Source organism: Leiobunum rupestre, chromosome 6, assembly GCF_980474605.1.
Source record: "Leiobunum rupestre chromosome 6, qqLeiRupe1.1.hap1, whole genome shotgun sequence".
NCBI lineage: Eukaryota > Metazoa > Arthropoda > Arachnida > Opiliones > Sclerosomatidae > Leiobunum > Leiobunum rupestre.
Genome location: NC_143389.1, coordinates 23,178,589 through 23,195,392, shown reverse-complemented (window position 1 = coordinate 23,195,392; position 16,804 = coordinate 23,178,589). Strand labels below are relative to the sequence as shown.

The following is a 16,804-nucleotide window of genomic DNA, read 5'->3' as shown; positions in this document are numbered from 1 at the left end:
AGCTTACTTTTTTCGATATATTTTGAGTCTGTGAACCTTTCACGTTAGACGTTGCTGTTTTGGTCCCGATTAAAGACTGGGTCCGCAGACGCTCTAGGTTTTTATAAATATAAATCAACTGCCTAGTAGACGAAAATCCAGCATTTTATGCACTATTTGTGTTGGCCACTATGTGGCTCTATGAATGTGCTAACTGTCTTTGGTATATACTTATTACCCTTATTGTTATCTCTCAGTTGTCGTCCTTTACGTTATTTTCTTAAGGAACTCGTGTACAAAGATGGGCACTTGGTTTTTCCTATCTATCTTTTTACCTCTCAAAATCATTAAGATGGCGCCACTATCACTATAAAAACCCCACAACATTTAAATATCAATTTAAAATCAAAGATGAGTAACTTTCCTTTATCAATTTTCTTTCCTCTCAAAATTTTCATATAGCGTGTAAATATCAAATGAAAATCAAAAATGAGTACTTTCTATCAAATAGATTTTTACCTTTCAAAATTTTAAGTAAACACCACTATCAAATTCCTATCAATTTTTATCTAATGGTTAAGTCTATATATCAAATCAAAATCAAATGAGTACTTTCTACCAGATCAATTTTGTTCCTTTCAAAAATCTTTACAAGGTACCTCTATTAAATTCCAATCAATTTTTCACTAAAGTCACTTAAGTTTATATATCAAATCAAAATCAAATAAGGTCTTTTCTCCGAATAACTTAAATAGAAATTTAGAATAATATGAACTACGGTTTTGGTTTTGGTTTTAGTTTTACTTTGCCCACGGTCAACTTCGATGACGCGCTGTTCGCGCTGAAGCGCGTCATCAAAGTTGGCCGTGCTTTACCCATGCCGAAAATAATTCATTGCGCGCGAAATCACGTGACTCTCGTCAAAAAACATGTTTTAGAGGAAGCAGGGACTAACTGCCGTATAAAAAAACCAATGGTTTACCCCCCCCCCCTTTTTACGTAAGCAGGAAAATGAAAAAGACTGTTAGCAATCAACTTTTTAACCGAGAGCGGAAGATTATATTAATTTCAAATCAATATTTTAACTTAGTTTTTCGAAACTATCAAAAATTAAGTTTCACCTAACCTACAAAAATCAATCTCGTTTCAATTTTGTTCGGTAGATGGCGACCTCTATCACTTTCAAATCAAATTTCACTTGGCCTGTAAAAATGAATATCATTTAAATTTTTTTTCAATAGTTGTCGACACGTGTCCTATCCCATTAAAATAAAATTTTCGTAACGATAAATATGCGGAATCACAAATCAATCCATTTTTTTACGGTATTCTGAAACCTTTCAAAATCAATTTTTCTTTGTATAGAATTTTTTGTGTTAAAAATCATATCAAAATTGATAGCATTTTAAAGAAAAGTACTGAAATCGATCCAAAAAGATATGATAGTGCCCATCTTGCTCGTGTACATTACTTTCATCTTAGTTTCCACCCTCCGCCGCCACCGCTTTAGTTAATAAATCTTGACCCTCTTGTTTATATTGTTTGTAATGGTCTTATTTAATTTATGTAACTTGTGTATAATTTAATTTATGTAACTTGTGTATAATTTAATTTGTATTAATTGTGTAATTCATATTAAATCATATTTGTATTTAAATCTTAATTGTATTATCTTTAGAAGTGTAACCACGTATTAATACACGGTGTGATTGTCCTTCCTGTGACGGAGTGGCAATCTGAAATATACGTTGGCGAGTGAGTCCGTTATTGTTTAAGGCGGTGCTCGGTCAACGGCGTAATTTTTCATAAGGGATAAGCGTAACTATTTCCTCGGAAAGGAGTGGCTCGCTTGAAAAAAGGAGTTAACGATTAGAAACGCCCAAAGGAACCGCTTCTCACTTCATAAGTGAGAAAATTTAGATGTACTGGAACAAATGACCAAGCTTTTAAAGTTAATTTTGTGAAACAAAATGTTTGAAGAAATAATTAAGTTGTTTTAAGAAAAAGTATCCCAGACATTTTTCAGACGCTATCTTGAATCGGAAACCAAAAAATACCTATCCCTAGAGTCGCGGCTTTAGCTCGCCATTCTACAGCAGTTTCAAAAATCGCTTGACTCATTAGAGTAAATGATGCATTGATCCATTTGAAAAGTCAAGCCCTGGACATCGAAATATAAATAGTTTTTAAATTAAGGTTCGAGAAATTGTTAAATTTTCAAATTTACTGGTTTTAAAGGTTTCCCGATTTTTAATCTACGTACATTTTTAATTGTGCATAGTGGTTTTTGTGTTTCACATTATCATAGTTTTTGTTATTCTTAGTAGATTTTTTCACTACAATATAATTTGTTTTTAACAGTGCTGGATTCATTCGGGAAGCCCGAAAGTGGACTTCTAACTGGTTCGAATTCTTTTTTTGGTTCATTCAGAGAATGCATCAACGTTAAAGTACCAAAAAATATATCGGCTTCGTTCCAGGGGTTTCAAGGAAATCAGTGTTGGCTTTTATGGGAAGCGCATACCATGGTAAGGGAGATTAAATTGCAAAGCAGCAGTTTTAGTATCATTTTCATAATCCCGGTATGCTATCACCTACATCAGTAGATACATGTGAAATATAGGCTACAATTTTTAAAGAAACGTTGTAAGCATCTGCCTAGACTGATTGCGAAAAGTTATAAATGGGAATTTGCGCTCTAATAAACTTAAATTTGTTGAGTATGCACGACTGTTATTATTCTTCCGTCTGCTACTATATAGTCTGTGGTTATACAAGAAATTGTAGAACACAACTGAATTTTAAAATTTTTACCTTGAATTTTCCACTCACTATCTCTCGGAATTCTTACTTCCATAAAACCTTCTCCGACTTGTGTTGCACCCCTGCGTGCTAACAGAAACTCTATGTTAGATTTGGATCTGGATTATATCGTTCACCCATATTGCTCTAGCGTAAAATATTCCAGAAAAACCTGGGTTTAATGTTTGTCTATTAACAACAGACAGTTTTGATGATCTGCAGGTCGTTTATAAATCTTAGATAGAGCCCTGCTCTCAAACGGCAACTTTTCTGTACTAGATTCTAAAAGGCCAGTAGATTTCAATCTATTTTTGTTTATATTTTTAGGAGTTCGGTAAACATCTTTCGAGTTCCATATGCGTTCCGAATTCTTGCCGTTCAAAAGAGGTCTCTCAGCTTTACAAAATTTTCAGTAATTTAGTCAGTACGTATCAATGCATAAATGTCGCATTTAATACATTATTCGCAAGGTCTAGTTTCGAATAGAAAATCTATCCGTTTTTTTATTTGCATAGATTTAATTTTCTATTTTTCTAAATCTTAGATTAATGTTCGCTATTTTCGCTTAACCTATTCTTTTGTGTGAATGTGAGCGTTGTATTTCTTAAATTTAAATGTTGCTTTTTTAATAAAACACGGTTTCAATTATCTCTTTTAAATTGTTTAAATATAATGCAACATTTTTAAAGAATGAACTTAAATCAGCGCTATGTCATAGCAGTGTTAATATCTGACCAAACTTGAATTAACTTTCACGAGACATTAGCCACACTTGGTTTTGAGGGCACTAGTTTTGCAATAATTTGGTCTGCAAGTATAGTACGATTCACATTTAGCCGAAAAGGGGAATATAATTATTATTTTCACTACTATATTTTTACCATTTTTTCTCATTTTGCGACATTTATTAAATTCGAGTTAATAATTATTATTGCAGATATTTATTTTCCTGTTTTAACAGAGAATAACACGAAATTGCGATTTTCTTTAGCAAAATGTCACGAAGCTGAAGAGCCTTTATCCTCATCTGGTGTAGCTTTCAAGTAGTGTTAATTCGTGATGAAATTTATCACATTACACACTTCTTAAGTTCTTCTCTTTGATGTAGAGTTCTTATTGGAATCTTGTTCGTCACAATTTTCTTTTGCACGTTACTCGATAGAAGCTATTACGCCGCAAACAAAGCGCGTGAAAACAAGGATCACGTTCAAAATGAAGATTTGTTACGTTTTTCGAATGGGAAAAAAGAGGATAGTGTCAAACCGAATTATGAGCAAACAAATAAAACAGGCAAGTACCGCTATTTAGAAATTTTATTTATTCGACGATTTTAAACACACTTGACCAGTGGTACTATTAACAAAACTGGTAGAATGTCATCAAACAACCGGGAACCGCTCAAAACAATTTTTTTAAATTAGGTTTTGGTTGACCCTAATTTCAATGGCTATCTGCAAATTGACTCACAGGGAATAAAGGAATAATATAGATTTTAGAGGGCTTTTAGCTTCACATCACTGCCTACTCTATTAATGGGGTTGGAGGTTAAAATAAAGTGAATACTAATAATCAATCTATTTTTAAATGAAAATAAACAATATAATTAATTTTAAATAATATTAATATCAAGAATGTATTTATTTATACCTAGGGAGAATGTTTATGTCGAGACGGTTTTTAGCCTTTCTCTCAATCCACCCGTTGGTCCCCCCAGTACGCTCCTCCGTTTAAAATAAAACGAATAGTCCCGGTATTTCATTGGCTGCTTAAAATTTACGTCACCTAACGCGATGGTAATCAAACGCCGGTGACGTTTTGTCTTTCCCCCCGCGCGAGACGGGGGAAAGGCGTTCAACGTGCCCGGCGATTTTCGCAACATAATCATTCTTCCTAAATATAAATAAATACATTCTTGTTAATATTAAATAAAATTATTATTGAATAAAATTATTATTAAATAAAATTATTATTAAATAAAATTAATATGAAATAAAATTAAATTAAATTAAATTATTTGATAAAATCAAAATGAAATTGAATTAAATTATTTATTAAAATCAAAATTAAATTGAATTAAATTTGACTAATTTAAATATTTATTTACAGAGAAAATATTGAAATGCTTCTCAGTTTACCAGAATATTCGAACAATTTTAAATACGAAATCATCAGATTCAAACATGGGATGTTTTCACGGATTAAGATTCTTTTGCTTGACTTGGGTTATACTCGGGCACACTTATATGAATGCTTTACCCGTAGCTGGTAAGTGTAAATTAGGGCTGTGCGAGATCTCGATCATCATCGAGTACCCGACATATTTTAGGTCGGGTACCCGAAGTCGTAGCTCGGTTAAGAAAAATGCAATACTAGTCGATTATCGTGTATTTAAAACATACTCGGATACTCGAATACTCGAATAAGCCATCTTGCTGAATTCGTCGGGTTATTATTTTTCCCATCATGTTCGGGTACTCGACTATTCGACGAGTATTTAACTATTTGTAATTTACACCGCAATAATTTCAACACGATGCTCTCTGATATTACTTTACATGTATTAGAAAAGGTTTGTTATTAAACGTACAGTCAACTTTGATCTCGCGCTATAGCGGCCCACCCATTCGCCGAACTTCCGTGAGCAAAGCTATAACGAGCGTGGCGCTACACTCATACAATTTTTTATATTGGCTCCAATGCAAAAACTATTCTAAAAATAATATTCCGCTCGTGGCGCTCAAACCATACAGATATCTTAACAAAGAAACTTCAACGAATGGGTTGGCCGCTGTAGCGCGAGATCACAGTTGGCCGTGATAAAAGAGAGGGTAAAGGGAAGGTAGTGAGACAATGATTGAACGGTAGAAATCATTTAACCCCCTTCCCCCCCTTTCTATGAACTTGAGATAAAGTTCAGTTGACATTCGACAATCGTTCCGTCGTGCGGTTGCGCGATTTTGAAATTCATCGTTAGATTAATGTCAAGTTTTAGTTTTGGTTTTGAGCGTCACTTTAACACTGGAAATTCGTCTCCCTACGTTCGGATGCCGACTTGGCGGTTTCAGTGCCGTTAGGCCATTGGCGGATACATATGGGGGGCGCGGTGGTGTGCCTCCCCCCCTTTGACGCTTAAGCTTTGGAAGTGACTTGATGATTTGTTATTACACCCATAGCTCAAGATATCTTTTAGCGCCCCCCTCGAGTTTTTTCTGTATCCGCCACTGCGTTAGGCTTAGGTTTCTTAGAGTATCAATTTAGGGCCCGGTGCAGAGAAGTTTTTAAGTATCGCAAAATAGCGATTCCTCGCTATATTAACAGAATGGGGATGTGGTTTCGGAAAATCTCGAACTTCGTGCAGAGACATCTCTATCGCAAAAATAACAGGATCGCGTTCTGTTTATTTTGCTATGGCCGCCTCTATGCGCTCATTCCGCGTGCGCTCCCCCTCGGAGCGCACGCGGAATGAGAGCATGGAGGCGGCCATGATTTTGCGAGAGGTCTACGGCAGTCGCTAGCCGATGAAAAGCTCGCAAAAACAATGGCGGATTGTGGAACGCAAAGAGCTCATGAAATAAATTGAGAAGTAAACGCTTTTTACGTATTTCAAATAGATAAATAATACAACACGGTAGGTCAGAATCTTTTAAATTATTAAAATTTGAGTTTCTAGCTCATTATCGCTTTCCGAAAAATGTTTTTGTCAATTTATTGTCAGAGCCAAGGCCTAACCACAATCACGATTTACGAAACACTAAAATAAGCCAGCCACTCTTAGCAACTTGACAGGTAAGAATAAATTATAATAGGGAATCTTATACATTACTACTGTGGGTGTATTCTAAGCCTTGGTTTATTTATAGATCCTCATTTCAATGCTGTAGGTAAGACAGTAATGACACAGCGAATTGGTTCAGTGTATCAAAGATCTTTAGCTATCAACCAGCGTTTATACCAATTCATCTACCGAGAAAAAACCTTTCCTCAGGTAGACTAGGAGTTGCGATAAAAGATGTATTGGAATATTCAGTTTATTTGGCATGCATCAAGAGCTTACCGAACCAATTTGATGTATTACCTTAAAAGTGTTTGTCATATCATTTTTTATAATTTATACTTTGAGTAGGCTATGTAAATGCCAGATAGTTAGGTAGAACAACTTAAATAAAAAAGCAGGACCATTGTTTTACGTGTGATCAATATAGGATATTTAGCTAGAAATTGGTTTAGACTATTACCAATTTTTGTACACTCGTGAAATTTCTGTTTTGTTAATTACTTATTGATTTATTTTAGAATTAGATTTATTTTAATAGCTAAGTTTGAGATAAATATTTTCCCAAAAAGCAAATGATATTCCTCATTTTCTAACAGATAATTATTTTCGGAAAATGTAGGCTTATAATTGTAATTAATCTTATTTTCATTCGTTATTTTTTTGGTGTACAAACCATATTATAAAAATATATTTTTAAAATAACAAAACCATTAAACTGTTAAATAAATGCAACCAATCTAATAAATAATAAGAGTAAGAAAATTATATAATCAGAAGTAACTAATTTTTATGCACTATTTTATTGCTTTAAAAAATATTTTGGATAACCTCTCATTCTTCAGAAACTGATTTGCTTCCTTACGTGGATATTATATAAATATATTTTAATAAATTAACGGATTTAACTATAAAATTCTAAAACCTGATAATAAAATTAGAGTAAGAACATTATTAATTAGGAGAGCCAGGCTTTCATCGTCAAAATGCAAGCCAGCCATAGCTTCTTGCATCAAAAACCGAGCTCTCGTATTGGTCCGTGACTTTGGTATAAAAATTCGGAAAAATAACAGCGTCGCCGATGAACAGGAATCGCTAAATCGTCTCTGCACCTCGATTTCGATTGCGAGGATCGCAAAACGTCTCTGCACCAGGCCCTTAGAAGTTTAAATGTTCAATACAGTTAATAATTCATAGATGAGTTGATTAAGATTTAAATCTTTAATTCATTGTGAATTATCATATATGAAATTTAATACTGTTATGAATGATCAAGTATAGCGTTATGATTAATCTCAGAAAATTGTCCGAACCAAATTCGATCGAGTACCCGAACGTTTTTCTTAACTAATCGACTACTCGAATACGGAATTTTTTGCCTCGGTAACCCGACTCAGCAAAAATACTACCCGACTCGATACTTGACGTAAAAATTTGAGATACTCGGTACCCGACTCGATTGCCTAAAACCACTGCTTGCACAGCCCTAGTGCAAATAGTTCTAAGAAATATGCTGCAGTCGTAGTAAACATTTATTGTCGTAGTTCGTATTAATTGAAATTTTAACGTTTTTAATTTTAGACGAGTTCAATAAATATATGATTAAATTGAACTTCAACATTATAATTAGCAATGGTACTACAATAACGTTTTCGAAATATTTTTCATTTTATAGAAAATCTAGAAGTCATGAACATAAACTCCAAAAGATTGCATGGACTTTTAATTCAACAGGGTTTTTACGCGGTCGACACTTTTTTCTTTCTGAGGTAAATTCCGGGTTTAATTTAAATTTTCTATTCGATTTTTAAAACTGTTAGTAATAAATGTATTTGGTGAAGGTTTCCTTCCTTTTCGGTTTTTTCCGTTATCCCCGAATTTAAAATATTTAAAATATTGAAAAAAATTAAAATTAAAATTTTTAAGGCGGAGATGGGCAATATAAAATAAACGTGCTCTTATATTTTAAATTTGGTGAGCCACTAAACAAATTTAATAACACAGGTAACGAGGTCTGCCAATGCAAACAGAAAAATTCAGCGTCAGATCTACTCATCCCTTCATTTAACTATTCGTCCCATCCGTAAAAATTATTGTCCTAGGTGACGAATAGTTCGACGACGACTTATTAAAGGTCTTTTGTTTAGTGACGAGTTGTCCTAGGTCGGAAAATTTACTACATGTAACTGTATCTTATGCGCTTTTATGTTTAGAGGACTATAGAAGTCATGACCCAGTAATTATGTTTCAACAATCTAAAAACAGTTATTGCTCAAAAGTAGGCGGAATATTAGAAATTAATCACAGCAAATATACATTTTAATTTTTCGAAAAATATGGTGTCGCTGCCTTGGATTTCTGTTCATTTAGCGTAATGATAGTTGAAAGTTATTCATAGAGCGCTTCTTAAATATTTAAAAAGCAGCTAAGGGCACCCGCAAGCTTCATATTTAAGAAAAGCACTTTATTCCATGAAATTTGACTGTATGAAGTGACTTCCCTCTTAGTTGGGGCTATTAGCTTTTGGCACCTGCTATATTCAGAAAAAAACAGCTATTATTCAATTTGTTCTAAGATTTTTTCCTATTCAGATGACGTCATGTGAAAATAAAGCCCCACTTGATAAAAACCATATTCCCACCCACCATCTACTGCTGTATGCATAATTTTTTCATTCGCTTTCTACGTTCTCAAAATGTATTATGCCTCACGATTAATTTAATTCAATTTGAATTTACCATCTAGTGGGTTTCTTGTAACTTTTCTGTTCATGAAGAATAAAACAGAAATAACTGGAATCAAATTTTGGGCGAATTTTTACCTTCATCGATATTTAAGGTAAAACGTTATTTTTTTCCCTTAAACTTTATCTTTAAATCTGACGATTTGAGAGAAGCAAGCTAGCTCCAATAAATTCCAAGCGATTAAAGTAATTAGAAATTTTTTGAAGCAAACACAGTTCCAATCTGGAAGCAAAATTATCTTTTTTTTTTGGTTGAATGATATAACCGAGAGTGGATGGCAAATTTGAAGAACGATTTAGCAAAACGTCCGGCTATAATTTTTATTTTAATCCATATTCAGATATATAAATAAGCTGTCTTTTGATATGCCGTTTTTTGTGACCTAGTGGTTTTATCGATGAAAACCTTACATTAAGTATTATGAAAATATACTTTTTGCTTATAACAATGGAGCTTTGACCTCAAAATGTAACCATTGTTTTATTTTTAACACATTTTTTTCCGTTATGTGGTTTGATAGAATATGATGAACTCCAATATTATATGCTTTTTTCTCGAGTAAATAATATTAAAGTTGTACTTTTTACCAAAAACGTGATTTGTTTAGTTTGTCCGAAAAGTGGTTTAACACACAATCCCATAGGAATTTATTTGTACTATTTTCACCGATGTAGCCGCCGTTGTTCGTGCAATTACACTCGCACCTTTTTTGATAAAATGTTAAATTATAAGTCTATCGATAGTGCCTGGCCAACACTCGACAGCCTAATTTCAATTTCGGTGATCAGGGGAGGCGAGGGGGCTAGAATTGGTCATTTGCTCAATTTAGTGCTTTTGGACTGACTCAACAAGATATATTATTCCAATACAAGCTTTTATCAAAGGATCAGATATTTGTGATGTATATTTAAGTTTATTTCATAAATGTTGAAAATAATTATAGTCAATTTTGTAATATTTTCCTAAATCGATGTACACATTTATCAGATGGTTATTTTAAAACCCTTAGCATAAATTTGACCCTTAAATTTCATAATATTTAAAGAATCCCCGAAATTAGGTTGTAAAAATAGAATTTTAGTAAAATATTATATTATTATTATTATTATTATATTATTTTTCAATATCTAAAACTACTATCCGACGTTAGCCTTTTTTTCTGTTTTCGAAAACTAAATAGGTAAAATATAAATCTCAGGAAACCTTATATTTGGCGCTCATTGAAAAAGGGTTAATCTTGATAGTCGTCTTCAGTAATGTGTAATAAATCTAAAATTTTACTTTTATGGCGTTGTCATAACATAATTATCGTAAGTTTTTGAATTAAATTAAAATTGTGTGTGAAACTGTGAACATAACGGTTAAGGATTATGCAACGTTATATGCAAGTGAATTTTCGTTCATAAGTTTTCATGATAAGTTATGAAAAATATCTTCATTTAAATTTAGGCATGTGGTTATTTAAATGAAGTTGCAATGCCAGATTCAAACTAGTAGCACGTTAAATCTAAGATGTTCAGTTTTTTGAAGCTAAATCGAACGAATTAGTTATTTCTAAATCAAAAAGAAGATTCCCGTAAATTGATTTGTCGATGCAAATTCGAGAATAGTTCAAATTTGGGAATGGGTAGCTGAACCTCCAGGAGTTTGAATTCAAGTTCGAGATGCGAATTTGGGAAAATTGTACTGAGGAGTTCAGAATCACAATTCAGAATTTATTTCACCTAGTGGGAACATCATTTGACGTTTTTGCTTCTACCACTAGAAATAGTTGAATCAGGATCATGATTACTATTCAGTGACTAAATATTGATCTTATCACATACAATCGGAAACATCGTAAAAAATTCAACACCGTTTGTATTCGAAAGTTAGATTGACGTTGAATAAATAGCATTATAACTAGAGCATAGCGCCGAACCAATTTTCAACGGCGGCGGCGGTTGCGATAATTAGTTCGTCGGCGGCGTTGAAAAAAAATCGGCGGCGGCGGCGCCCAAGGGGAAAAACTCCCCCCACCTCAGAAATAGCGCCAGCCTTTTAATAGACCGCTAGAACTTCAACTTTTTAAAATAATACATTTTTAATATAATGTATTTTATTAATATAGGAACCACTTGTTTCCAAAACGAGAAAGAGGTAACTTTTGTTACATACTATCATATTTAACTTATTTAATCATAAGTGTGCCATACAGAACTTTTTCTCAATGAGACCTTGTTGCAAGGATATGACGTAATTGACGTCACTTCCCAGTCGATGACGGTTTTATCGTCATCAAAAGTAGTTCTGGCGGGGAGGGAAGTTAAAACCAGTTTTACGCGACGTTAGTCCGTATTTTCTTTGGCGGCTGTGAAACAAGGTCTCATTTAAATTTTTACTACAGATATGTTAAACAGAGGCACACTTATGAGTAACTATGTTACATTTGATACTATTAAACTAAATCATTTACGCTAGTAATAACAATACTGTACTAATTTACTACCATTTCACTAGTATTATTACCTATACACTCTTTTTAGGAACGTTTACTGGGCCCCTCCATTATCGTACAGACAACTGACGAGCCAGCCCTCTACCGCAGTAATTTCATCCCCCCAAAACCGGTTTTTACACACAATCCTAAGGATTTGTGTGTATTAGTCTCACGTACAGTGTAGCCGTTGCCGCCGATGCCGCCGATGGCGCCGTGTCACGCATACCTCTTCAACGGTTAGCCTTTAATAAAGTTTTCATATCGGAGCCCAAGAAGTTGGGAATTTGCCCAATTTACTATTTTCGGTGATTTCCTTTATGTGGTAGATATTTTGTTTAAAATTAAGTTCGATAACGTTAAAAAAATATTATTGGATAGGTTAGGATTCAGCGGACCTACAACTTCGGTTATATCAGTAAATATTAAATTTAAGTATAGTTTTCAGGGTAATTTACGGGACCCCAATTTTCGTGGTTTTATATTTTCGCCTAAAACTCTATATATTTAAGTCCGATTTTCATGAGAGTTATATTTTTGAATAGCTGTGGTTTACATGTAAACAAGAATTGCAATTACGTTGCTTAAGTTTAATTCTAAGTAAGGCTTTTGGGCAGCGTATACGGACCCCCGCAATTTTCAACATTGTAAATCCGCGTGTTTATAGAGGTCTACGCGCCCGTTTCCCTCTGGCGTTTTTCAAGGCCGTTCAGAGTGGGCCGCGCTTTCAACGTATGAGCAGAAGTAACAATTAAGTATGACACTGATCGGCCTAGTCTTCGGCGTATGACCAGAAGTAACAAATAAGTGTGATCAGAAGTATTCAATAAGTGTGATCAGACGTAACTAATAAGTGTGATCAGAAGTAACTAATAAGTTACTAGAAGAAATAAGTGTGACACTCAACGGCTGACTAGTAGTAACAAATAAGTGTGATCGGAAGTAAAAAATAAGAGTGACACTGATCGAAGGAATCTTCGATGCTTTCCAAGTATGACTAGAAGAAACAAATAAGTGTAAATATGTATATATGTGTGACCGTGGATATATTTTGGTTGCGATACCAGCGTTGCAGGTTGCTGTGAATAGCTCAAACAAACTTAACACATTAGAAGGATTGTGTGTATTCTGACCGTCGGACGTCTTGTTTCATCATAGATCGTAGTTGGTAAGGTAATGGCGGTCGATTGGGAAAGCCCGTTTAAGTCTATAATCACAAATTATTTTATCTTTGTATCAAAGGAATTTTTGTAATACAATAGACTAGTTATTGCTGAATGCAGCTGATACGTTTCTGTACTTAATACAAAATACTAGGCGAGGCAAATCCGGAGTCCAAAGCCGTTTTCGTTTATCTCTCTCCGATCCCAGCTGTCTGTGCAGAATATCTTGGTGCAGTGGTGCCAGATCTTTTCTAATTTTATAACGCGAGTACGGTGCACCCAACAGCCTAGAAATCGTAGCACTACCAATAGAAAAATCTATGTAGTTCGAATTTAGATGTCAAAACACAATTATTGTACTTTAATAATGGAAATTAATTCGGCGGCGAAATAAAAATGTTTCGGTGGCGGCAGCGTTTCGGCGTTATCTAAATAATGGCGGCGGCGCTATCCTCTAATTATAACTCATTTTCTCAAGATAATTGGCGGGGCCGAGCTAGAGGTATCTGAGCATTTGACAAGTTATATTTAATTTAAAAGGGTTAGAACATGAGCCACGCATTGTCAAGATCACACATTACGTCAGAATGTAAAAAAACACCCACACCCCCACCCACACCCACACCCACACCCATACGCGCACTACATACCGCACTGGGACCCCATCGGTAAATGGATCGACCAATAGTTGACGACCAAATAAGTACCCGCTTTATTTATCAATAACTTGCGTAAAAAACCTTTAACGATGAATCGGAAAAAAAAACGTGTAGAGGTGATCTTATTCCGATATGGAAAAACCAAAAAAAAAAACAGAGATAGCCCAAAATTCCTAAAAGACGTGTGTCTTCATAAAACTACACATATAAGGACATCAACTTTTATTTTCTAATAGTGTGTTTCATATGTATAGTTTCAATGGAACACAACAAAGGATCTCACAAGGTCGTTTCAAGACAAATTTAACACTGGAAGAGAAAAACAAAGTTAACGTCCTCATATGTATAGTTTAAATGGAAACACACAGAAGGTTATCACATTGCAGTTTAAATACAAATAATACACTTTCAGAAAACCAAAGTGGAGGTCCTTATATGTATAGTTGCAATAGAACACACGAAAGGTTCTCACAAAGTATTTTCAAGACAAATTTAACACTGGAAGAAAAACCAAGTTAAGGTCCTCATATGTATATAGTTTCAATAAAAGCCACAAAAGGTTCTCAAATAGTAGTTTAAATACAAATAAAACACCCTATCAGGAAATCATAATGAAGGTCATCATATACAGGGCCGTGCAGAGGTATCCTGGGGCCCGGGGTCAAACTTACTCGTGGGCCCCTTCAATTTTTACCCCCCCCCTTGAGCCCTGAACCTTTTCCCAACTTACCTTGATTTGCACCCCCCCTTGAGCTTCTTGGATGGGCCCTGCAGCTACGGGCCCCCCTCGTGGGCCCTTTTCATCCGGGCCCCGGGGATTTTGCCCCCCCCCTCTGCACGGCCCTGCTCATATGTATAGTTTCAATGGAAACACTCGAAGGGTAGCCATATGAGTTGAATTAATGTAAATACATTAATTTTACCTAAATTAACATTTTAGGTAGTTATTGAGGATATTATAAATGTAATACAGGGTCGTTCTGTGTGGGAGAAAAATTCCTGGGGCGGTGAAAAACTGCCCACAAAAATTTCAAGAGGGCCCACCGCCGTGCTTTCCGGGCCCCCAAAGCAATTGCATTAATAGGACGGAATAATTGGTTTTGAAAAATTCAATACATGCTATAGTGGTTTCAATTTGGACGATCATATTTTAACAAATCTTTAAAAAAAATTAATGTTAAAAAGAGCCTTCAAATCTAATTGGGCCCAAGGCCCCAAAAATCGTTAAGACGGCCCTGTTGCCAGCACCTCCATCGGATACTTTTAAGCAGAAGTGCCCAAGACTATATTTGGCAGAATTTTCTCTGTGCGGCCCTCATGTCGTATAATGGAATGTCTCAGGTTCCATATCAAGGATGGCTATTTGTGAAGTGTTTTATCACGCAGCGCCTTTAGTTCTTGGTTTAGTTTTGTTTACACAGTTGACCAGTTGTTCCATTCGCTCTTCAGTAGCAGTGCCAGGCAGTAAGCGAGATAAATTCACCAAGGGGGCCCAAAAATAATATTCGCTCAACCATTTCGCGGTTAAGTATTTATTTCCTGAAAACCATAAGCTAAAGAAGAGGCCCCAAAATGCTTCTAAACGGTCCAAATTTTAAAAACTTACTTTGCCTACCTTGCTAACACTTTCTGGCAACGCCGCTGCTGCTCTTTTACTATCCAACCAGTGCCAGTAGCCGCTTGGATTATTAAATTAAATAAGTGTGCCCTAGTAACTTAACAATGGCCTTACTTAATTACAACTTATTTTCTGTTAAACGCAGTTTTTCACGAGTTTGGAGTGGATGTACCAAACAATGTATATTAAAAAGCTTAAGCTTTTACTGTAAGGCACTTGTGCAAGATTGGTTAAATATGTGACAAAAGCTTTGTTCGTTAGTATCAATAAACAATTTCGAATTAACAAAAATATTTTTAGTTCACTAAGTAAATAATAACCTGGCGCTTTAGGATCGTCGTGTTCCCAGGGGAGGGGGAGCTCAGCCCCCCAGGTTTTATTTCAGAGGAGGGCTGACCGCCCTCTGCCCCCCGGATCGTCGCCGCTGCTTGATTCCAGATTCAAGGGAAATTATCACTACGCTACTAGAAAAATCACAATCAGCAATCATTTTGCTCAACGTTTGAGAGTTTTATTTAATGTGGCGTCACCAGCTCTAGAATTTAAAACTTATTTCAACGGTCAACACTTTTATTTAATCTTCTGTTATTGTAAAATTAAAAAATATATATTATCACTGTTTATTTATCGGTCCGATAATTTTACGGCAAAATTTGATCCGTTCATATGACTGAAAATTTTAGGGTGAAATTACCGTTCGGTTACGGTAATTTCTTAGAGTGTACGGTACGTTTGATATAGAGAGTGTAAGCAATGGAACGCTTTGCTATCTTGACTTTTGCTAGATAAGGTTTTGGCTCTGCTTTGTTATGATATTTAGGGTATTGCTGAACATTTTGTCGGATGTGCTATGTTGGATATTTTCGGTGTTAATTTTTAGTGGCACCCGTATTCTTAAACGGTGTTTTTGTTATTAAACAAACGAATGATATTGATTTTTTACTCGAAAAATGACCAGGCTATTGCGATCGTTGTTAATGCACTAGATTCTTGAGAAAGTACTGCTTTTGGTAAAAACTCTATTAAGTTGTTAAATCGTGCTTTTCAAGTTATTGTACAGGGCGGTTGAAATTTACGCTTAAGTTGTTATAGTTCATTTACTAATTTAATAACCATGGCAATTAAAATATTGTTCCTAGATAATGGACAGGGTGATTAATAAATCGTGGCCATTGGTTTCCTTGGAGGTTGGGTTGTGCATGCTTAGTGTTTTAGATGTTAAACTATAGGATGATTGACATATAGATTTTTTATACCAGATGGTTGTATGTCAAATTTCATAGTAGGTTATTATAGTACGTTTACTAAGCTAATGTAAAGGTGATTAAGGAAATATTTTAATAAAGGGAAACATATGGATTCAAAATGGTACTTCACTAGAAACGTCCTTAAATGTGAGTTACCTGTTCAAAATATTTTCCAACTTCGCTCTTTCTCTTATTGGAGCTCCGTCGACGTCATTTCAATAGAATTTAAAGTCGGGTAGACGTTCCATACATTATTTGAAAGCATTATAGAGAAATAACAAAAAATGGTGTATCAGAAGAAATAATAATTACACGGTTATATGAAAATGAATATATTTAAAGGC

The 16,804-nt window shown here is 34.7% G+C and overlaps 1 protein-coding gene across 1 annotated transcript in view; it reads left to right on the top strand.

Annotated features, from left to right (window-relative positions):
- The window catches only part of LOC149940417 (nose resistant to fluoxetine protein 6-like), a 39,017-nt gene that overhangs the window by 17,968 nt on the left and 4,245 nt on the right, over window positions 1–16,804 (top strand). Inside the window, exons 2-8 of the mRNA XM_090178815.1 lie at window positions 2,341–2,507; window positions 3,109–3,205; window positions 3,719–3,824; window positions 3,890–4,071; window positions 4,888–5,046; window positions 8,229–8,322; window positions 9,299–9,391. Coding sequence (XP_090034941.1) covers window positions 2,341–2,507; window positions 3,109–3,205; window positions 3,719–3,824; window positions 3,890–4,071; window positions 4,888–5,046; window positions 8,229–8,322; window positions 9,299–9,391 — 898 coding nt within the window. The remainder of the gene's footprint in view (window positions 1–2,340; window positions 2,508–3,108; window positions 3,206–3,718; window positions 3,825–3,889; window positions 4,072–4,887; window positions 5,047–8,228; window positions 8,323–9,298; window positions 9,392–16,804) is intronic.